General features: G+C 43.1%; 2 protein-coding genes across 2 annotated transcripts; one reads left to right on the top strand and one right to left on the bottom strand.

The window, feature by feature from the left end:
• Positions 1-6,532: 6,532 nt before the first annotated feature.
• hspe1 (heat shock 10 protein 1) lies at positions 6,533-8,671 on the bottom strand. Its single transcript, XM_068328676.1, has 4 exons — positions 8,408-8,671; positions 7,012-7,167; positions 6,826-6,915; positions 6,533-6,736 (listed from the first exon to the last, which is right to left on the bottom strand). The coding sequence occupies exons 1-4, from the start codon at positions 8,408-8,410 to the stop codon at positions 6,686-6,688; spliced, it is 300 nt and encodes a 99-aa protein (XP_068184777.1). The 5' UTR covers positions 8,411-8,671; the 3' UTR covers positions 6,533-6,685.
• Positions 8,672-8,947: 276 nt separating this feature from the next.
• Positions 8,948-18,726, top strand: hspd1 (heat shock 60 protein 1). Its single transcript, XM_068328674.1, has 11 exons — positions 8,948-9,102; positions 10,771-10,946; positions 11,022-11,357; positions 11,490-11,585; positions 11,664-11,757; positions 14,015-14,183; positions 14,266-14,365; positions 14,482-14,727; positions 14,810-14,984; positions 16,405-16,583; positions 17,754-18,726. The coding sequence occupies exons 2-11, from the start codon at positions 10,773-10,775 to the stop codon at positions 17,913-17,915; spliced, it is 1,731 nt and encodes a 576-aa protein (XP_068184775.1). The 5' UTR covers positions 8,948-9,102; positions 10,771-10,772; the 3' UTR covers positions 17,916-18,726.
• Positions 18,727-22,677: the final 3,951 nt, after the last annotated feature.

Raw genomic sequence — 22,677 nt, 5'->3', positions numbered from 1 at the left:
GGCTGGATGGTGTTGAAGGCACTCGAAAAGTCGAAGAAGAGCACTCTGACGGCACAGCCCCCGGCGTCCAGGTAGGAGAGTATGCGGTGGAGGAGGTACAAGACAGCGTCGTCAACCCCAACCTTGGCCTGATAGGCAAACTGGAGAGGGTCCATAGCATCCTGCACCAGTGGACGCATGAGCTCCAGGACCAGTCGCTCTAGGGTCTTCATTATGTGGGAGGTAAGAGCAACCGGTCGGTGGTCGTTGAGCTCAGTAGGGCGTCCTTTCTTGGGTACAGGGACAATGCAGGAGGTCTTCCACAGTGACGGGACCCTCCCCAGCCGCAGACTGAGGTTGAACAATTGTTGCAGGGGGTCCCCTAGTTCCGAAGCACAGGCTCGGAGTCATCACAGTCATCCATGCAGCTGTAAATGTGCCTTGACTTTAGCAAAGTGAAACATAACTTTAACCATATTGACACTGTCTCTATCTGGCCTATCTGTCACTCTCTCTCTGTCTCTCTTTCTCTTTCCCTGTCCTTATCTTCCTTTGATTTCTTTCCACCCAACCGGTCAAGGCGGATGGCCGCCCAAAAGAGTCTGGGTCCTGCCCGGAGTTTCTTCCTCATCGAGGGAGTTTTTCCCTGCCACTGTCGCTTATGCTTGCTCTGGAGGGTTCAGTTGGGTTTTCTGTCTGTTAAAGCACTTTGAAATGTCTGTTGCCATGATTAAGCAATATATAAGTAAAACTTGATTGATTGATGATGGTTTCCTTTTTATCTTTCCTGGATGAAAATCCCATTTCCTTTAGCTTCCTGCCATTTCTTCTTCGTTTGTCTTGTGCATTTTCTGTTTTCAAGGTATATGGCCTTTAGCTGATTGTCTTGACGCTTAGATGTCTTTCCTGGTCTACCATTTACTTTAACATCCTTCCCATTCTGTTTGTAATTGGTCCAGATCTTCAATACAGCTGACTGTGAACAGACCCACATCTTTGGCAACCATATATGTAGAGTTAGCTTCTTCAAGAAGTTTGATAATCCTTTCTGGTCTTAAGAGTTGGAGCTATGATTCTCGCCAATCCACTTGGTCCAGCAGCCCTCCAAGGTGTGATAACTGCATTGTTTTTAACTGCTGACTAATGAGCAGATCTAATCTGAGGCAGGTGCCCAATTGTGGAAAGGAGATTGACTGAGTGTGTCCTTATTTTCTACTCAAAATGGAGTGATTTCAAAATTTTTCCTCAGATTTGAGTGATTCTGTATTTATTTCCCATACTTACTCTATGAAAGTGACATTCACTGACCATTGCAATGTTTTTTCTTCTTTTCTTTTAGTGTTTCTGTATGCCAAAACGTTGCACTTTGGAATGTACAGTATGTGATCTGAGTTTTTTCTACAGAATAAAATGTCTGAGTGAACGACAGAGCTGTGTGTGATTTTCCTCAGTTCTCTCACTATTGTTTCCCTGTTTAAGGGCACAACATTTAACCTCTTTAGGTATCAAGGAAATCACAGCTTCACTCCAAGAAGGGGAGATTAAGCCAGTCTTAAGCACATAGTTAAATGTTTCCTTCATAATACTAGGATTCCCTTCAGAGTGGTACAAGGAAATGAGAAATCTATTGATACCATCTGGTCCCGGTGACTTATTTGGTTTTATCTTTGAGATTGCCTTTGGAATTTCTTAGGCATTTATTTTGTTCAACTGAAACTGTAAGTATTCTTATCCGATCGAAGAAGTTGTTAACCTTTGTCTCATCCAGCCTGGGTTGCCTGTATAACTTCTTATAATAAGATTCAAATAACCGTTGGATATCCTCTAGTTTACAACATATAGAATCTGTTGCGGGGTCTTTTATTTTGTAAATTGTGTTTTCTGCTTGTTGCTTTTTTAATCTGTATGCGAGTAGCTTTGTCGATTTTCCTCCTGCTTCATAATATCTTTGTTTTAAAAAAATCATCTTTTTCTTAATGTCATTCGAGAGTAATTCATTAATTTCATTCTTTATTTTATCAATTTCCCTTTTGGCTTTCCTGTCCATTGTTCTCTTATGTTGAGTTTGTAATTCCTGCAAGTCTTTTTGAAGTTGGTCATATTTTTCTTTTCTCTGTTTCTTCAATTTTGATGAGTAACCTATGATCTTCCCCCTAAGAACCACCTTACAAGCATCCCAGAGTATAAGTGGTGAGACTTTCCCATTGTCATTATCGGGGAAGTAGTCTGTAATGTCCCTTCTTATTTGCGTCTTCATTTCATTTAAAATGCCCATATTTAACCTCCAGATAGTGTTCTTCTTGTCAGGTCCCAACATCAGCTCCATATAGACTGGGGCGTGATCTGACAGGTCCATGGTTCCAATATTACAATCTTTCACCCTAAACAATTCTCTTTGAAATGTAATTAAATAATCAAGTCTAGAATAAACAGAATGAGGGTGAGAAAAAAAAGTGTAATCTTTCTTAGTTGGATTCAAATCTCTCCATGTATCTGAGAGTCCAAGCTCTCTCATCATTATTCTTATATTTTTAGTAGTTTTGGGGCCCTCAGATTGATAAGGTTTTGAGGTGTCAAATTTCGTGTGAAGTCTGACATTAAAGTCCCCTCCACAGATGAGGATACCTTGGGCTTCGAAGCTCATCAAATCAAAGATGTATTTGTAAAATTTCCAATCAGATCCTGGGGGCGCATAAACATTTAAAAAAGTAACCAAAATACCTTGTAGAACCCCTCTGACCAGTACAAATCTCCCGTCTAAATCTTTTTTTTTCAAATATGCATTCAAAATTTAATTTAGCGGAAATTAGTATTGCTACTCCTCTTTTTGAACCCTTTTTATATGAAGATGAATACTGGTTAAATCTCCATCTCTTAAGTTTTTCATGTTCTGGTTCTGTGAGATGGGTTTCCTGGAGGAAGGCTACTTCTATGTCCTCCTTTTTCAATTTTGACATTATTTTGGATCTTTTAATCGGATTTCCCAGTCCGTTTACATTATAGGTAATTATCTTAACTGACATTTTGTGTCTTTAAATATACTTTATTCTGCTTCATTTCTGTATATAGAAATAATATTTCACCCCTTGAGCTACTATAAACAATAATAAAAACATAAACATAAACCATTAACTCACAAACTAAAAAATTAAACTTCATGTCCATATTGACTTCCAAAAGGAAGGCCTCTTTTACGGCCTTTTACTCAGATGGGATAAGAGTGTTGAGGGAAAGTCTCTGCCTCCTTGTTGAGGGAGAGGGCCCTCTTTAGCCCTACAGTTTATATATACTGTAGGTCCATGGTGTCCAGCATGGGGCGTCCCGACCTTTAATTTCATCTATTGATGCCTTTAGTGTCTTTTATACTCAGTTTATGGCCCAGCTCAGGGGTCGTAGAAAAAATATTTTAACTGTTTGTAGATCTTTCGCAGCAAAAGTTCAATACTTATCAAATGTCCTGCCGTCGGTAAGCCTGGAGCCGCTCCCTGAATCCCTGACTGGAGCCTGGATCAATCCGGTCTCTTTGTTTTCCGCTGTTCTGCCAAGTGAGTCGAGTGATTTGATCCAGTAGTGAACTTTGTTTCTTCAGGACCGTCACCGGTATCCCTCTCTCTGCCTTATCCGACGTAGCCTCTTCCGCCGAGTTGTACATCACAGTTCCTTCCTTATAGAACACTCTCATTCTGGCTGGAAATGCTTGTTTGAAATCTTATGTTTCTCTCCTTCAACATGGCTTTTACTTCTCCGTGTTCCCTCTGCTTCCTCCTCACCTCCGGCGAGTAGTCGTTGTCCAGGTATATCTTATTGCCTTAGAAATCGAACCCCTTCTTCTGCCAGGCCCGTTTAATCACATCCTCCTTCATTCTGTAACTTGAAAACGACTGATCTCGGAGGGGCGTCAACCGGAGGTTTTGACGGTAGCGCTCGATACGCTCTCTCAATGTTTAACAGAGTAGACGGAGGTAACTCCAGCCCTTTCATCAACATGTCTTCAACCAGAATATCAATGAGGTCATGTCATGAGGTCAAAATCGAGTTTGTACAGGCTACTTTAATTGTTACTGTTGGGAGCCTGTCTTTCTACGCTGCCATCACCATCACAGGTAATTGAAAGCCCCTGTCCTTATCTTCATTGTTTTTCTTTTCCACTCAAATGGTCAAAGCGGGGTCTCGGTCTTGCCCTGAGTTTCTTCCTTAATTGAGAGTTTTTCCCCCTGCCGCTGTCTCTTGTGCTTGCTCTGGAGGGTTCTGTTGGGTTTTTCTGTCTGTTAAACACTTTGAAATGTATGTTGATGTGATTAACCCTTATTGCACTATGCTTGTGCCCCTTTTAACCACTTGTAACAAAGAAAGTCTGTCACGTGGATTACTGCGCTTATTTTGAAAAGCTTTTTGAAGAGTGGCACAAGTGACACAAACTGTATATAGTTATGTTAGAAGCCTAGGGCAACCTTTTTGGAGTTTAAAATCAGTTTGATGAGCATGTTTTTGGTTTTTATGTGCAATAAAATACAATTTGTTCCATTTTCAAATTTGACTGTGTGTCATTTTTCCCCAATATGTCAAAATAGTAAGTTATAGGGAAATAATAACTATCTCTTCATATAGCTGACATTGTGCTGAAGATAAACATACCAAGCATGGATATGTTAAATCATTTTTAATGTGTAGAGACAAATTTCAAAGATACCAAAAAACACCCAAAATAGGTCAGGGGTCTAAGAGTTAAGCGCTTTACAAATAAAAGATGATTAATGATTGATTGATCGTCTCACGCGCTGTCTCAGTGTCCACCCTTGGTGTTACATAGGCAGTGAGGACAACGACATGTGAAAACCCAGTAGTAGGGCCTGCTGCTGACAGTTGTTGTTTTCACCATCACATGTCCCAGATGACACCATCTATTGTTGGCATAAATGATCGGTCCAACTCCTTTCTTCTTACCGGCGATGTTTGTGTCCCAGCGCAATTGAGGAGAAGCTGGTTAGTCTGACTTTAGCGTCGAGCACGTTGCCATTCAGCCACGTCTTGCAGAAAAAGTACAAGCTGGTTTTCCAGTAGCAATGTTCAGTCCTGCACAGTACCGTCAGTTTGTCAAACTTGTTGGGCAGCAAGTTAACGTTCCTCATGATGACGGAGAGGACGGAGGGCTTAACAAGCCTCCGGCTAGTCGCTCTAGCGGAGGCGTGTAAAGTGTGTCAAACTCATTTTCACCAAGGGCCACATCAGCTTCATGGCCGTCCTCAAAGGGCCAGATGTAACTTATAAACATAACTGCATGTAACTCAATGTAGTTATCCAAAAGTTGTTTGAGTCGATCCACTGGATGTTAAGAAAGTTCTTGAAAAAGTTTGTCTCTCATCCTGAGACTTCTTCAGATCGGTCTCTTGGATGAGAGACAAAACGTCTTCAAGAATTTTCTTGACGTCCAGTGGATTGACTCAAACAGCTTTTGGATAACGATTACCTGGATGACTGAGAACCTACACAGACAACTCAATGTAGTGTAAAATAAATGTAACTACTCCTTAATGTTAAATTACCCTGAATTTCTTACTTATTCAAGTTGCAAACACTACATTTGAACAGAAAAAATGTTTGTTTTAACATAAATCCTTTTTTCAGGTTATGAAACCCACCAATGAAAGACTAAACTATCCAATGAAAGAAAATAACAAAACACAAGTCAGGACATTAACTTTGTTCAAAAAGTTTTTGTCAGAGTAAAATGGGCTTAATCACTGCATTGTGGGAAATGTAGTTTCTGGTCAAAACAAAATTTTGACCTATTTATTTTTAGACACTCTAACCTTGTTATGCTCTCGTGGACTTCATGAAAGGCTGTGGCGAGCCACATTTAGCCCCCCGCCTTGAGTTTGACACACGTGCTCTAGCTGTTATCCTAGTTGTCAATTTCCCTGACTAACTTCCTCAAGGGATCAATAAAGTTTCTACAACTACTACTAGCCCTTTCAATGTCACCCGCTCAACAGCCGTGTTATCTCCGTCGGAGTTGAGCGGGGATAAGGTAGTGTGTTTCTGGATCTCACTTGACCCTCACGGACATTAACTCCTCCCTAGACTACACTAACCTAGTTCTATTGTATAAAAAAGTAAAAAACACAAAAAATCCAAAACACTAGTTTAGCGCAGAAGAGGGCTGCAGCCTTCAGTAAGATATGGAACCAATCTTGCCATTAGAGTGCTTAACACATTCCTGAACTACTGACTGTGGCTCCATGGTCATTTGCCTGTTAGATGGTCGCTGGTTCAATCGCTAGCCCTGCAGCCCATGTCAAAAATATCCTTGGGCAAGCTGGAGTACCCCCAGCTGAACCCCAGCCAGTGGCTGTTCCACTGGTGTTTGAAGGTGTGGTCATCACCACTGAAGGAAAGTTTGTGTAACAAGATGACCACGGCTGGGATTGTAAAGTTCATTTAGCATTCACTGAACAGAAAGAGTGAAAGAATCAGTGAAAGCTCTCCTTGGAACATTTGATCGATAACAACTATTTCAAATTTCGGCTGTTTACAAAAACACTTGATGCAAAAAGACAGAAATCAACAGTTCACTTTTATTATTTTCACAAAATGTGACTTCAATTATTTACAATTGTTATAGAATAGAAAAAAGGCATGAAATGAAAAAAAAATTCCATGGATAACAGAGACTTCACATGTACTACAGTGTCAAACATATCAAGATTCAATCCATGTACTTTCCCAGGATGTCTCCGTCACGGAAGAGGAAGTAGTCCTGATGTCACAGAGAAACAAGAAAAACTAGGAATAAAATAAACATGTGTATATTAGAAATTAATCAAAAACTGTCAACACTGACTGTACCTTGTCATCCAGAACAACTTTAGTTCCACCATACTCCGGTAGGAGTACTTTCTCTCCAACCTTCACGTTGACTGGTTGTAAGTCCCCTTTCTAGAAAGAAACAAGTTGTACCAGTAAAACATGTGTTTTTCATTGCAGCTCTGTCTGTGTGATGTGAGAACATTGTGGGCCAGAGATGGTGATCACCTGATTGACAGAGCCAGGTCCGACCGCCATGACCGTGGCCTGGAGCACCTTGCCTTGAGACTTCTCTGGAAGCATGATTCCACCCTTTGTGACTGTCTCCGCAGTCAAACGCTCCACCAGCACACGGTCGAACAACGGGAGGAACTTCCTGAAGGCCTGAGAGATGACCAGGAGAAGTTAGCAGACAAAGCAACATTTTGAATTCTACAGCTTTAATATTTACTGTAACGACTTAGTCTGACCACAAGAGGTCAGGCTTAGGTCAGAGCACAGATGTTTTATTCATCCAAATAACATCTGTAGACCAGGGTCGAGTTAAAATGGTTTACAAAAATATCGGACTTCAAACACAGGAGTGACTCAACAGCTGTGGGGGGGGGATACTAGGATAACAGTCAGCATCAGAAAAATAAATACACAGAGCCCGCGTATTCAAGAAAATAAATGTTAAACTCTGTTAAATGTAATTCCTACATGGGGAAGGACAGCAGCCAAAGGTGTGATGGTGGCTGATGGTAGTGTGTCCTTGGGTGAAGGTCACTGGCTGGTGGTGGTGACACTGATCCAACTCAGCAGAAAGCCTGGTTAGTTATTCACCGCAAACGTTTAACAGAGTCACCCAAGATACCCTTTGGGGGAGGACAAACACACTTCATCCAGTCTGACACTGTACAGCTGCATCCTGGCCCTCAAAAACACCCTGGAATGTCCTCCATGTTTCCAGCACAACACGTTCAAGGAGAGCTTTTCTACTTTTCCACAAGGTTTCTTGTGAAACCCATTTGTCATGACAGCCGGCACAAACCAGACTCCATCACCTACTAAATCTGTCATAAAATACCGATGCCTGCAAAACCACAGTCTGCTCAGGATTACCGTCTCCGTACAGGAGAGGTTACTTCAAAGTAGTGATGACCTTATGTTCTAGTTTTGTTTAATCATGTTCTAATTTGCATTTCTAATAGATCAGCCACGTGGCCTGCATCCCGTGGAATCATGTATGAACCTGAAAATCAACAGGAAGCGAAGGGCTTCGGGTTTGATCACAATCAAACGATGTGATCATCATGAAGACAAATGATCTTACGGCCTGTGTGTGCCATCTGTGTCCCTACGAACATTCATGTCCACGCTATAACGGTGAATAAGACCCACCAACCCGGTCAAAACACGTATCTAGAACTGACTAGCTTTGGCTTTAACGACCGTCTGTCTCCCATCAGACGGACCGGACCGTCTCCAGTCGGTTCCCTCGTGGCCCTTCCTCCCGTCGGTTGACCTCACTGATCCACGTTCACATGTAGCTCGCATCACATTCGCTGGTACCGACAGGTGACCGGCTTATTGAATCTACAGACCGGCTCGGTGATCGGTACCGGGTTCGGACATTGCTTACCATTTCGGGGTCGATTAGCAAGCTCTGGCAGGCAGCGTGGAAATGCACCCCGGTTCCTTCGTGAGCGTGAATGTGACACTAGAAGAGAAAATCTCCACGTGAGGAAATGTCCAGAAAGATCCGACGCATGCGCAGTACCTGCCTCGACTTGAAGCTTATTTAATTGCCCCAAAATAACGTTGTACTACCACTAACAGGGCTGAAGAAAAGGCACGTTCAAGTGATAAAGAACGCTGAAGGATTTCAGACTGTTTTCGGCATTATTTTTCTGTATTCCAGACATTCCAACAGAAGCAATGTTGCACAATGTCAACTTTGACCTCTCTGTTTCTCTACCAATGACACACAAGAACGTTCTAGAAATCTGTGCCCGGGAACGAGCATTTACGTATATTTTAAATAAATATCTTTAAAATTTCTACAGAAAATATACGTCACGCCGTATTCCATAATTTTATTTTTATAATATGAAATGTGTGCCTTTTGTTTTGTAGCCAAACCAACAGGGTAAGACATTTATTTTAGATATGGGTTACTATTCAGAGTCCGGGGCGCGCCGGTCGGTTACCCGGATGTGAAGGGCCATGTGCCCCGACCAGTAACTTATTGGCAGCGCACTGCCGTCTAGGAGCCAGTCTTACAGAACCATCACCTGTCGAGTTACCCCTCGCTGCCGCTGGATTCTGAGCTTTCAGGTACGTCTGTCCGGTAAATAGGACGGACTGAGCAGCTCTGTGTTCACGGTCCGCTTATTATCCGAGACGCGGCACGCAGCGTTATATTCGTAGCTAAGATGCTAGGCGTCAGAACTCAGTGCTAACGCTAGTCGCTATTCATTAATGCAAAGACGTGAGTGCTAACGGGGCAGCCGTTCCGGTACAGGTAACGGCCGGTCAGCTGGAACCAGTCACGTTTCTTCTGACTGTCCGGTGAGATCTGGAATTATTGAAGTCACACTCGTGGTGAGATCTGGGATTATTGAAGTCACACTCGTGGTGAGATCTGGGATTATTAAAGTCACACTCGTGGTGAGATCTGGGACTATTGACGTAACCTCGTGCCTTATTCTGAGTCCTGTCAGCCGTCCGTGTTCGCCGTCCTGCTACCGAGCCGTGCGGGTCACAGAGCTGCTGGCCGGGGACCGTCATTCATTTGGCGGATCTGTGATATGCTGTACATCGGTTCCTTTTGACCTTGTGACGCACGACCTACGGAAACACGTGGTGCTGCTGGGAAGTGTTTCAGACACTCTATAATGTCACCATCAAAATTAATTTGAATGAATAGAACTCTAGAATTGCAGATCGGTGTTTGCGCATCTGTGTTAGTCAGAGCAGTTCCAGTCAGCATTACATCATTAAGGACAAACTAACGGACAATATCATTCATTCCTGTTTCCAGCGTCTGAAAACGAAAACCCTTAGGTGACATCAGAACTTGGTTCTATTTTCATTCGTTTGAATCCATGTCAGTATGAGCTGCACGGATTGGCCTGGTGTCTGCCTTGACCAGGACTCCCTGCAATGATAGATTTGGTCTCAATGAAACCTCCAGAATAAATAAACTGACAATAATTGAAATAGACATTTTGGGTCTGGGTGATATTCATTTTCCCATTTCTTGACATTTTATCAACTAAGATTTTATCTCCTATATCCTTATCTCATTTGATCTCCTATATTATATCCTAATCTTGTCAGTTTCCCTGACAGAACCTCCTTAAGGGATCGATAAAGTTACTACCATTACTAAATAGGTTCCGCACAACAGATTGTTACTTAAACTAATTTTTGACTGCAATTGAATGCAACTTGGATATGTCGTTTTGTAATATAAAAAGTTTTTCAAAATTAACCACCTCATATTTTTGGATAGATTTAGTGAAGTGTGAAAACGGCTTATGTAATTTTAAGTTTATAGGGTTAATCTTTAATTGCGTAGTTGCAGTATTTTCCTCACTATAAGGCGCACTGGACTATGAGGTGCACCTTGAATGAATGGCCTATTTCCAAACTTTTTTCACGAATAAGGCCCACAGGGTCATAAGGCACACTGCCGGTTTTATAAGGCGCTTTTAGGTGTGACTTGTACTGCGGGAAATACGGTAGTCCTCTTTGACACGGTTAATGTGGAAAATATTCATATCATGTACTGTAATCTGATTATTCACTGATGTGTCGTACTACTGGTGACCACTAGGGCACGTTTGAACCTGTGGCATGTCCGAACTTTCCGACCCTACTCATGTCATGGTACGTGTTGGGTGTTGGCAGACTTGAGCTGCATGGACACCTTCTACCCAGCTGTGATTGGACAGCGTCCTCCTGACATGTTCACGAGTCTCCCCCTTTGTCCTCCCGTAGAGATGTTCCGTCTGCCAACAGTCATGAGTCGCGTGAGGCCTGTGTGCAGGGCGCTGGCCCCTCACCTCACCCGAGCCTATGCTAAGGATGTCAAGTTTGGAGCTGACGCTCGCGCCCTCATGCTGCAAGGCGTGGATCTACTGGCTGATGCTGTGGCCGTCACAATGGGCCCAAAGGTAACACCAGTTTGCCATCAACTCGCTCTGAGGTTTCGTGTTACTTCATGGATCTCACCAGTCATTGCCTTCCAGGGTCGCACTGTCATCATTGAGCAGAGCTGGGGCAGCCCTAAGGTCACCAAGGACGGCGTGACAGTAGCCAAGAGCATTGACCTGAAAGATAAGTACAAGAACATTGGTGCCAAGCTGGTCCAGGATGTGGCCAACAACACTAACGAGGAGGCTGGTGATGGCACCACGACTGCCACAGTGCTGGCCCGGGCAATAGCCAAGGAGGGCTTTGATACCATAAGCAAAGGTGCTAATCCTGTGGAGATCCGTCGTGGAGTCATGATGGCTGTAGAGACCATCATCACTGAGCTGAAGAAGCTATCCAAACCAGTCACAACCCCCGAGGAGATCGCACAGGTAAAAATACTCAATATTAATAATTTCATTTTTACTCATTTTAAAATGGGGCTTCTTTAAAGAATGTAGTAGTTCGTCTGCACCTGAGTAGAAAGGAACATTGCACTGAAATGCTGTGATGTTGTCTTCAAGGTTGCAACAATCTCAGCCAATGGTGATGTAGAGATCGGGAACATCATATCGAATGCCATGAAGAAAGTTGGCCGCAAGGGGGTCATTACTGTCAAGGTTGGTTTCACATGATGGCGTGTAGATGTGTGAGTGCAGATAAGCTCTGCAGCCGTGTCAACGTTCTTTACATTTCAGGATGGGAAGACTCTGCATGATGAGCTGGAGATCATTGAAGGCATGAAGTTTGACCGGGGCTACATCTCTCCTTACTTCATCAACACCGCCAAAGGTAAGCATGCTAATGCCACCAGCGCATCAAGGTCTGCCTCCACTTTAGTCCTTAGGTATTTTTGGTACCTTTGTTTTTGTCTCCATGTACCACATAAAAATGTTTAACATATCCCTGTATGGTATCTTTTTCTTCAGTAAAACTTCATCTATATGAAGAAGTAGTTATTATTTCACTATAACCTACTTCACTGACATATTGAGCCAAAATATACTGTACACAGTCAAATTTGAATTGAAAATAAAATTGTATTTATTGCAATCCAAACCATAAACACGCTCACTGAACTGCTTTGGAACCTGAAAAAACAAATATAGGTTGCTAACATGAATATGCAAATGTAAAATTGAACTGAAGTAATACCATATACAGTACAAATATTTACGATAAAAACATGTATTTTCAAATACGCTTTTAGCTGAAACTCTAAACAAACACAAACTTCAGTTGCAACTCATCAAAACAAATTTTAAAATAACAAAGCTTTGCATCCTAAATAGTGCAAATATAACACTGAGAAACAATTGATGTAATCAAACTTTATCCAGCGTCAGTGTCAGGGTAACCTCCAGCTGTCCAGGGGTCCATGTGATGGTGTGGCTGAGCCAATGGCGATCTGGATCTGGTCCGATCCTCCTTCCATGCCCGGTCTGAGTAGAGGGTCCACTCTCATCATATCTGTATACAGACGCATGAAAATGGCATTTGAAGATTTTATTTTTCACATTATTGTTCATTTGTACTTGACGAATGATGAATTCACATAGCTTCTCTTCACTTATCATTTCAACCCTGACCTTCTTGGGCTTGCGCTAGCCATTCGCCACTTCGCCATTGGCGAAGTAAATTCCAGATTGGCTACAAGGTTTTCAGACTGTGTAGCTACAGTGGCGTTCTTATTTTTACGGAAAAAAGGCTAAAACTTAAAACTTTTTCCCTCGCTAGCGGCCCTCGCTATTTCTGTTAGGCTATTTCCGCTAGCGAGCGTCGCTGAGAATGCTGAGAGGGGGGAGGAGTGGTGACAGACCGATCAGAAGGTAAATGAAAGATATTATCAATACTTATTTGTAGTCTTAGACTTTTGTTCCCTATGACCGGCAGGAATAACCAGCGATGCATGTAAATGTTTATTCACGTCGCTTGATATTTTATATGCCTTTTTAAATTGAAATGAAAAATCCTGTTATTGGATTAAAAAAAATAAAATAAACTATGGCATACCAATGGTGGTGATGGTGGTCAAAGTTAAAATGTCTTCTAGTCTAAGTAAAACTTACAAGTAAACATTGAGTAATATTTTGTATGACTGTATCTTCACATAGTAAATGCAAGTTTTCAATTGTTGAATCTCTCATCCATACCTGCATAAAGTAGGACAGAAATGAAGATGGTTCAGCTTGAATTGTTGACTTTAGTGTATTTTTGTAGGTAAACTGAACAGAAGATTTTGCCCTCAGAATGCAGGAAAACAACCCCATTTTCTAAAAAATTTCCCGGGGGAGGCCCCCCGGACCCCTCCGCGACAAGCGTTGGTCGTCCCCCAGTGTGCCACTGTCTTGGACACAGGGCGTGGGTTTTTGTGGCTTGCTCAATTCTTTTACACTGAGCTATAGTGGCTTAGTCATACTAGCTCCTAGTGCAAGCCCAGCCTCTGTATATAAATTTAATTATGTAGGTTAATTATATAAACGTATATAAATATATTTATAAAAACCTACATAAATAAAAGACTTTATATGCATACAAAATGGGTTTATAATGTTTACAATATAGGAATAAACTAAATTAAAGCTGTAAATATTCGTTTAGTTTGTCTTACCACTCATCAATGGCGATTCATCACTCTAGAATAGGACCGGGCAATCTAATAATGATAAAATCTCATTCCTCAACATAAAACAGCTCCACATCCCACTAAGCGTTCGGTGATCTTGTTTCCGTCTCCAAGCATTCTGTCCTCTTCTAATTTCTTTTTCCGATCTCTGTTCGCAGCTAACTGCTAGCTCTAGTCAGCATCTGACTGCTACTGACAGGCTGCACGCTCATCATGTATTGTGTCACTGACTGTAAACACACATCTACACTGTCGCATACAATGACTACAGCGATCTATGTCACCGGCTTTTTAGTTTACAACGCTTTAAAAACACCATGTGATCTTATCGCAGCGCTGCAATCATTGGACTGAGGTCATTCAGCTGTCATCTAGAGACTAGATGACAGAAGCTCTTTTGCTAAATCTATGACATGTCTCCAGGACAGAAGTGTGAGTTCCAAGACGCCTACCTGCTGCTCAGTGAGAAGAAAATCTCCAGTGTCCAGAGCATTGTGCCAGCTCTGGAAATCGCCAACCAGCACCGCAAACCTCTGGTCATTGTGGCTGAAGATGTGGATGGAGAGGCTCTCAGCACCTTGGTTCTCAACAGGTACGTCATGCCCTGAGCACGACGCCCACATGATGGTGACCAATGTTGAAGTGGAACTAAAAGCTATCACTGATATTTTTAGGCTCAAAGTTGGGCTCCAAGTTGTAGCTGTTAAAGCCCCAGGCTTTGGAGACAACAGGAAGAATCAGCTGAGGGACATGGCCATTGCTACTGGGGGCACTGTAAGTCCGTTTATTGAATGAACTGAGAATTTCTGTGTTCAGAGATGGTATGACTAATTTTCAATGAATGTAACCCAGAACATGTAAGCGCACAATAAAGGTGTTTTCATCTGCAGGTGTTTGGAGATGAGTCTCTGGGCCTGGCTCTGGAAGATATCCAGGCTCACGACTTTGGTAAGGTTGGGGAGGTGCAGATCACCAAAGACGACACCTTGCTCCTGAAGGGAGGAGGCAGTCCAGCTGAAGTGGAGAAGCGAGCAGCAGAGATCGTGGAGCAGCTGGAGAGCACCACCAGCGACTATGAGAAGGAGAAGCTCAATGAGAGACTGGCCAAGCTGTCTGATGGTGTGGCTGTGCTTAAGGTACTTTCCCCACAGGCCTGCTGACGCCTCGCCACTTCACATTTCGCTTCTGCACAACAACGAGGCATTTTCACCTTTTCAGGTCGGAGGGACAAGTGATGTAGAGGTGAATGAGAAGAAAGACCGTGTGACGGACGCTCTGAATGCTACCCGAGCAGCTGTGGAGGAAGGGATTGTTCCAGGTGGAGGGTGCGCCTTGCTGCGCTGCATCCCCTCCCTTGATAACCTCAAGACGGCCAATTCTGACCAGAAGATTGGTTAGTAGACCATGTCATAAAGCTTCACTCAAAACATCACAGAGAAGCTTGAACCCTCGTGTCTTCAGGTGACAAAGAGCTGTGAGACAGGGAGAGGGAAACGGCATGAGCAGCATCAACCAGTCACTAATACAGGATGACTTTCAGGAAAATATACTAATGTGATGACTGAATGAGATCTGTACATCACATTTGTACAGATTTTGAGTATCTATAAAAGGGTGACGAGGATAGAGCTACCAGGAAAGAGTAAGACCGTAGAGAAGGTGGGCGGATGAACAGTATTTTCCACACTATTAGGCACACCTGAATATAATTTTCACCTTATAATCCGATGCGCCTTATATATGCATTTATATTGATATTGGTTAAAAGCAAGATCGCTGAAAAAAAGCTGGTGATTTGGCCGGCAGTCATGCCGCTTTACGCCACCAAGGGGCACCCTCAGAAGGTAGTCTGGCTGGACTACGCCCCCTAACAACGGTAGTCATGGGGCGTTGCCGAAGTGCTGGCTCTCACTGACTTGCTGTCTGACTGCAGAGTAGCCTGCGGAGGGCACCAATGCCTGGCTACGGTAACGTAGCAAAACAAAGGGAATTTTCAACAATTCTATTAATGAAGTTTGACTGACTGACTGATCTCAGCATTTCCCAACCACTGTGGTAGCAGAAATAACACACTTTAACTTAATTGGTCTAAAAAATGCAATTGTCGAGTGTCATTTCTGTAATCTAGTGACGGTCCATTCTAATAGTCTGGAAACACACAGACACTGGCATAAAGGCGAATGAAAGACCCTCAAAACTGAACTTCCAGCCTTTTCTGAAATTTCAAAAGCCGAGTCACTGCTAGACAAAGGTGTCTGGTGTGCTGCATTGATTTGCAAATGTAGTTAATACCTGTGGGGGGGTGGAGGGGCGCACTTTAGGCTTGTGTATTCTGTCTGGCAGCGATTTGTTGTGAGATTCACAGCGGTGAGACACCCACGTTAAAGTCAGTTCTGAGTAAAACGGCGTCGCATTTGCTAGTAAATTAACCTAACATTAAACACTGGTTAAAAAATTGTTTAGGACACACAGCAGCAGCAAATGGCTGCACCTCACCTCCGACTGGACTACCAATTGATCGAAACATGATTTGATTAATAAACAACAATCAGGTCATCTGCCCTGTTTGAACTGAAGGGGTCCACTTGTAATGAATTTAACCAGTTTTTAATGTCAGGTTTTTTAATATGGCGTATTTTGCCAGACAGAGTGGCAAATACGCCACTTTGGCTCATAGAACTGACTTACGTCGGTGCCTCACCTCCGTGAACCTCACCACACGTCACTCAAAGCTGAGAATCGGCTGTTGTGGAGAGTATCTCGTTTAAACTTTATGATCAGATGTGATTGGCTCTCTTCTGTGTTCCAAACAGGCTTGGACATCATCCGACGGGCTCTGCGTATCCCTGCTATGACCATAGCTAAGAATGCAGGAGTGGAGGGCTCTCTCGTTGTGGAGAAGATCTTGCAGGGGGGCCCTGAGCTCGGCTACGATGCCATGCTGGGAGAGTATGTCAACATGGTGGAGAAGGGCATCATCGACCCCACCAAGGTACAGGTTCATGGTTCATCAACTAGTTGGACATCGACCAGGAAGTTTGTCTTCAGACTTGTTTCATTCATATTTTGTTTAAATACAAAGTTAAAAATATTATAGTCAAGAGCTTCCTGTTTACTACAGCACAAATGTGACATCTCAGGTTGAAACTGCCACCTAGTTAAGAAAAGGCTGACTGAGGATGTTCACACTGTAGAGTAGGACCTCGAGTTTAGTGACTCGCAAGTCAAACAAATTTTCCCCATTTAAAAAACTGAAATCCGTGTATCCTTGTTAAAAAAAAGTCCCAAACCCCTTAAATTACAGTAATACCTCTGTACTCGACCATAATCCGTTCTGAGGTGGTGGTTGAGCACCGATTTGTTCGACCACCGAAACCAATTTTCCCATAAGAAATAATGGAAAGTATTTTAATCCGTTCTTACCATTTAGAAAAATACTTAAAATATTAGAACGTGTATCTAAACAACAATGAATACGTAAATGTGCACAAGCAGTACATGATAAAGATAAAGCATTATAAACCATTTTGTATAATTTACTTCCGTTTCGGAGAGTGGTTGATGGCACTAGCGTCATCATGGAAGGGGAATCCCCTTCCATGATGACGCTAGGTAACGCGCCTCCAGGGGTTTTCTCCCTTCTCTCTCTCTTCCGTGGAGGTGAATCTGGCTGGGCAGTAGCCTTCCTCTTTTCTTTAAGAAGGAACCTGTCCATTGTCAGTTGCTTCTGCTTCAAGATAGTGGAAATGGTTGACTTTGCCATTTCGTACTGCGACGCGAGGTCGGACACTCGTACACCACTTTCATATTTTGCTATAATTTGCGTACGTAATTTGCGTACGTGTTACTCCGCTGGCGGTCTGAGTCGAACTGACGCTTACCCGCTGGCCGAGGAGCGCGTTCGGGTCAACTCGGCTAGTCGAGTACCGAAAATCTGTTCGGGGTCCGATACATTTTCTACTCGAATTTTTTGGTCGAGCACCGATTTGGTCGAGTATAGAGGCGGTCGAGTACAGAGGTATCACTGTATTGGGGGGAAAAAATCAACACTAGACATGCAAATGTGATTGTGAAGGTGTGGTTTAGACGTGTTTTCCACGGGTGGGCGTTTCTGACGTTTACTCAAGTAAACGTGGCTGTAACACGTCTGTTCCTCCTGCAGGTGGTGAGGACAGCCTTGTTGGACGCTGCTGGAGTTGCGTCTCTGCTGTCAACTGCCGAGGCCGTCGTTACAGAGATACCCAAGGAGGACAAGGATATGCCAGGAGGTGGCATGGGGGGCATGGGTGGTATGGGAGGCATGGGAGGAGGCATGGGTTTCTAAGTGGATTCCCCAACCTTGCTGTAGAGACTAATAGGCAGAGTGGTGCTGAGGAACAAACGAAAAGTCCTCCAGGAAGCTCCACCTTCTCTTCCTCCACCAAACTTTGCCCAGACTGAGGCCATGATTACGTTATGAGCTGCAAACAGCTGATGACCCCGCCCCACTGCATACATTTTTTTCCTCCTCGTCCAGGTTTCTGGGGTGTCTTGTCCCACTCTGTTCAGAAAGAGAATGAGTCCAGTACCCACAACATAACCCTCCTCACAACTCCAGGTCCTATCTCATCATCATCATCATAAGTAGATGAGGTTTTGCATTTAGAAGAAATGAACTGGTCAAAACAGGAATGTGTGTCAGTCCATTCTGTTAGTCTTATCAGTTGATACTTGGTTTTTATCTTTTTTTCCCCGTGATGTTCTGTGGGTTTGGGTCTTTTGATTTTGTGAATTGAAGCTGTTTGTCTGCCAGCACTTGATCATTTAGTCTCGTATGTTTGCCGCTGTTTCCCTGTACACCAGACCGATGAAGAGTGCCTCCATTCACTAGTGCTTCAGCAGAGGCCTGTTGGAATCAATGTGAAGACGACTTGTTTACTGAGATGTCAGCTGATTGATGGGCTGCAGTCCAACCATGTTCAGACCCACCAGGGTCTCTTCTGTGGTCTCGGTGCTCCGGGAGTCCCAGCTCCACCAGTGAGCGGCTCGTCTTCTCCAGCACATCATTCCTTTACAAAAATGATCATGTGATGTTTTGTATGGCGTAAACATGATTGATGGTAATTTTTTATTTAATAAATTCATTTGTTCTGCTATTTTGTCTGGTTATTTTTAAACATCCTTCTGTTAACAAGTGGTGCAGAACATGTATGAGTACTGTAAGACAGTGGTGAGGTGGGCTATAGGTGTGACAGAGGAGTTCAAGGTGGAGGTGGGACTGCATCAGCTCTGAGGCCCTTGTTCGCTATGGTGGACAAGCTGATGAACGAGGTTAGACAGGAATCTCCATGGACTATGATGTTAGCAGATGACATTGTGATCTGCAGTGAGAGCAGGGAACAGGTGGAGAAGCTAGAGAGGTAGAGGTTTGTCCTGGAAAGGAGAGGAATACAGGTTAGCCGCAACAAGAGTACATGTGTGTGAATGAGGAACCCAGGTGGAAGAGTGAGGTTACAGGGAGAAGAGATCAAGAAGGAGGATTTTAAGTACATTGGGTTAACAGTCCAGAGTAATGGAGTGTGGAAAAGAGGTGAATAAGCGTGTACAGGCAGGAAGGAACGGGTGGAGAAAGGTGTGATGTGTGATAAAATAATTCCAGCTAAAATTAAAGGAAAGGTGTACAAAACGGGTGAGACCAGTGATGTTGACAGTGTCACTGACGACAGAGCTGGAGGTAGCAGAGACGAAGATGCTGAGTGTTACGACCCAGCTAGAGGACTGAGGAAATAACTCAGATTTTAAAAGGGGGAACACAAAACATTTGGATTCTCGCTCTACTGTAAAGGGGTTTAACTAAGGTATTTCATTTAACAAACTAAGGTCAATGGGCGCTGTTCAAAGAAAAAAAAATGCAACAAACAGAACCAGCTATAAGATACAAAGGTTGAACTAAGGATCGAGGCCAAATGGGCGCGGTCGGTTCAAAGATAACAAAGGTTGCAACAAACAGAGGACTCACTATAATACACAAACATCCCAAACTTCACTAACTAAAATATTCAAATGGAACACAAAACACTACCAGTTCTAAACAAGGCTCAGAAACAACTCCAATAGTCACAGGCAAGTTTGACTGGCTCAAACGCATGCTGCCACAGTTAGACAATCGCCCTGACAGTTTGTCAGGGCATTACGACCACAAACAGAAATATATTTTATTGGAATTTTATGTGAAAGACAACACAAAGTGGCACACAACTGTGAAGTAGAAAGAAATTATACATGATTTTAAAAATATGTTACAAACAAAAAACTGAAAAGTACCGTTTGCAAACGTATGCAGCCCCCTGAGTCAACACTTTGTGGAACCGCCTTTTGCTGCAATTACAGCTGCAAGTCTTTTGGGGTATGTCCCTACCAGCACATCGAGAGACTGAAATTTGTGCCCATTCTTCCTTGCAAAACAGCTCAAGCTCAGTCAGATTAGATGGAGAGCGTTTGTGAACGGCAGTTTTCAGATCTTGCCACATATTCTCGATTGGATTTAGGTCAGGACTTTGACTGGGCCATTCCAACACATGAATGTTTTGTTTTAAACCATTCCATTGTAGCCCTAGCTTTATGTTTAGGGTTGTTGTCCTGCTGGAACGTGAACCTCTGCCCCAGTCTTATGTCTTTTGCAGACTCCAACAGGTTTTCTTCCAAGATTACCCTGTATTTTGCTCCATCCATCTTCCCATCAACTCTGAACATCTTCCCTGTCCCCGCTGAGGAGAAGCACCCCCAGTGCATGATCCTGCCACCACCATGTTTGACAGTGGGGATAGTGTGTTGAGTGATGTGCATTGTTTGTTTCCCGCCACACATAGCATTTTGCATTTAGGCCAAAAAGTTCAGTTTTGGTCTCATCTGACCAGAGCACCTTCTTCCACGTTTGCTGTGTTTCCCATATGGCTTCTGGCAAACTGCAAACGAGACTTCTTATGGTTTTCTTTTAAAAAAGGATTTCTTCTTGCCACCCTTCCATAAAGGCCAGATTTGTATAGTGCACGACTAATAGTTGTCCTGTGGACAGATTCCCCCACCTGAGCTGTGGATCTCTGCAGTTCGTCGAGAGTCACCATGGGCCTCTTGGCTGCGTCTCTGATCAGTGCTCTCCTTGTTCGGCCTGTAAGTTTAGATGGATTCGCGTCACACTCAGCTGCAAACTGTCCCAGTGCACACTGAAGGTCCAGGTTCGATGAGGCCAACAGGGCAAAGTCTGCAAAAAGCGGAGATGAAATCCTTTGGTCCCCTAACCGGACTCCCTCAGGATCCTGGCTGCGGTTATAAATTCTGTCCATAAACAATTATGAACAGTGATAGAGGGCAGCCCTGCCAGAGTCCAACGAGTACCTGGAACAGGTCTGACTTGCTGCCGGTAATGTGAACCGAGCTCTGGCTTCGGTCATACAGGGACAGGACAGCCCTCATCAAAGGGACTGTGGTGAGAGTGTTTTGTCCAGCAAAATACCAAAATAAAACCAAAGTACAACGAGGATGATGTTACAGCCAAAACGGGAATTCTTTTATTGATACGCAGATCATCAGTACAGATCAATCGGGAACAGCCCCTGGATGCATGTCTCCTGACCCTTTTATAGTCACAGTTGTCCATTTGTGTGTGCGTGAGCTTTGTACGTGTCCTATTCATGAGAAAACAGGAAACCAATTGTTCCCGGCAACTGTCCAAACCTAAGTAACCATCCCATGTCAGGTTGACCCGCTTCCTGTCTTCCTGTTTTTCGGACAATCTGGTTATTCGCTGCCAAACTTGAAAATGTGTTTTCTCTGATTTGAAATGTGACCCACACATGCATTATTTCGCTTCCACATAATCCCTCCTCTTTATGAGATTATCATAAACTACACGTCGAAATAATGTATGGTGAATCAGCCTATATGTCTGTATGTGTGTGACTAGGATTGGTGGCGCTGTAAGTTTAGGGTTAAATATATGGTTGTGTGAACTCTAAACATAGTGATAAGCGACAAAAACATTCCATTTACTGATATATGAACTTAACATGAATATACTAACATAACTGGTAATCTGTTAATACTTCCCTGATGAGGGTGAAAAACCTGGCGGCTGTTTTTTAACCAGGAAAAGCCCCCCCTGGCCCCCTTCCCGTTGGGCGACCTTAAACAATACATCCTAACAGACTGACCAAATACACACTAATAAACACACACTGAAATCATTTACTGGAACACAGAAGTCATTCTAATAATTCTGAATGGTATGAATTAGATTACCTCTTCCTTTATAGAACACAACATTGAATATAGAATAAACAGAATGATCTAACTGATAAAATTGATGATTAAACAATGGTTACACAGAATAGTAAGAATAATGTCATAGTGATATCCTGGTGATATATCCATATGTAGTTGTAATGTATATCCATATCAGCCATTGTCCATCATTCCTTATAACAGCTCTTCCTCATAGTTGGAGATTGTGAACACATCTGGCATGTTCTCCCTCCTCTGCGCCAGAAGAATTCTGCGCACCAGTGCATCAGCCGGTAGCATACTTAGCATTTATGCGTCCTGTGTGTCCTTAATGAGGTTCGTCCTTTCATCCATTGTTCTCACACACCATTCCCTCAGGATAGGTATGATGCAACATGTCAATAAAGAGAATAGTATCAGTATTATCAGTATAATTATTCCAGATTTAGCCAAAACTGCTCCCCATTTTCCAAGAATTTCCTCTAGCCCATCCAACTTAATGCTTCCACCCCTACCAGCATTGTCATTCATTTCAAACTTTAAAGCTTCAGGTTTTCTCATGGCAACAGAGAGATTTCTGTGATAAATTGTAATCTGAGATAAACGTACAACAAAGTGTTCCAAACATTTTACACACTCAATATTATCAAAAGGTATTGTTGTGATTTTTGTATTAAACGGGGGCTGATGTTATTTTTACAGTCGTAGTAGTTGGACTAATTCTACTATATGGATATAGCGTCATATGATCAATAATGTTTGGACTAGGTGTTGTGGCCTTTCTAATAATCTTAACGGTGGTTGGGGAAGCTGTTGTGCTGACTGTA

This window comes from Antennarius striatus, chromosome 12 (genome assembly GCF_040054535.1).
Source record: "Antennarius striatus isolate MH-2024 chromosome 12, ASM4005453v1, whole genome shotgun sequence".
Taxonomy (NCBI): domain Eukaryota; kingdom Metazoa; phylum Chordata; class Actinopteri; order Lophiiformes; family Antennariidae; genus Antennarius; species Antennarius striatus.
This window is presented reverse-complemented; position numbering and strand designations above follow the sequence as displayed.

Excerpts from the sequence above, each read along its gene's own strand:
- hspe1 (XM_068328676.1), bottom strand. Across the intron at positions 6,916-7,011 it reads GACCTGGCTCTGTCAATCAG|AAAGGGGACTTACAACCAGT; the intron begins GTGATCACCATC and ends GTTTCTTTCTAG. Across the intron at positions 6,737-6,825 it reads AAGTTGTTCTGGATGACAAG|GACTACTTCCTCTTCCGTGA; the intron begins GTACAGTCAGTG and ends CTGTGACATCAG.
- hspd1 (XM_068328674.1), top strand. The coding sequence starts at position 10,773 with ATGTTCCGTCTGCCAACAGTCATGAGTCGCGTGAGGCCTGTGTGCAGG. Across the intron at positions 10,947-11,021 it reads CCGTCACAATGGGCCCAAAG|GGTCGCACTGTCATCATTGA; the intron begins GTAACACCAGTT and ends ATTGCCTTCCAG. Across the intron at positions 14,184-14,265 it reads AGCACCTTGGTTCTCAACAG|GCTCAAAGTTGGGCTCCAAG; the intron begins GTACGTCATGCC and ends TGATATTTTTAG.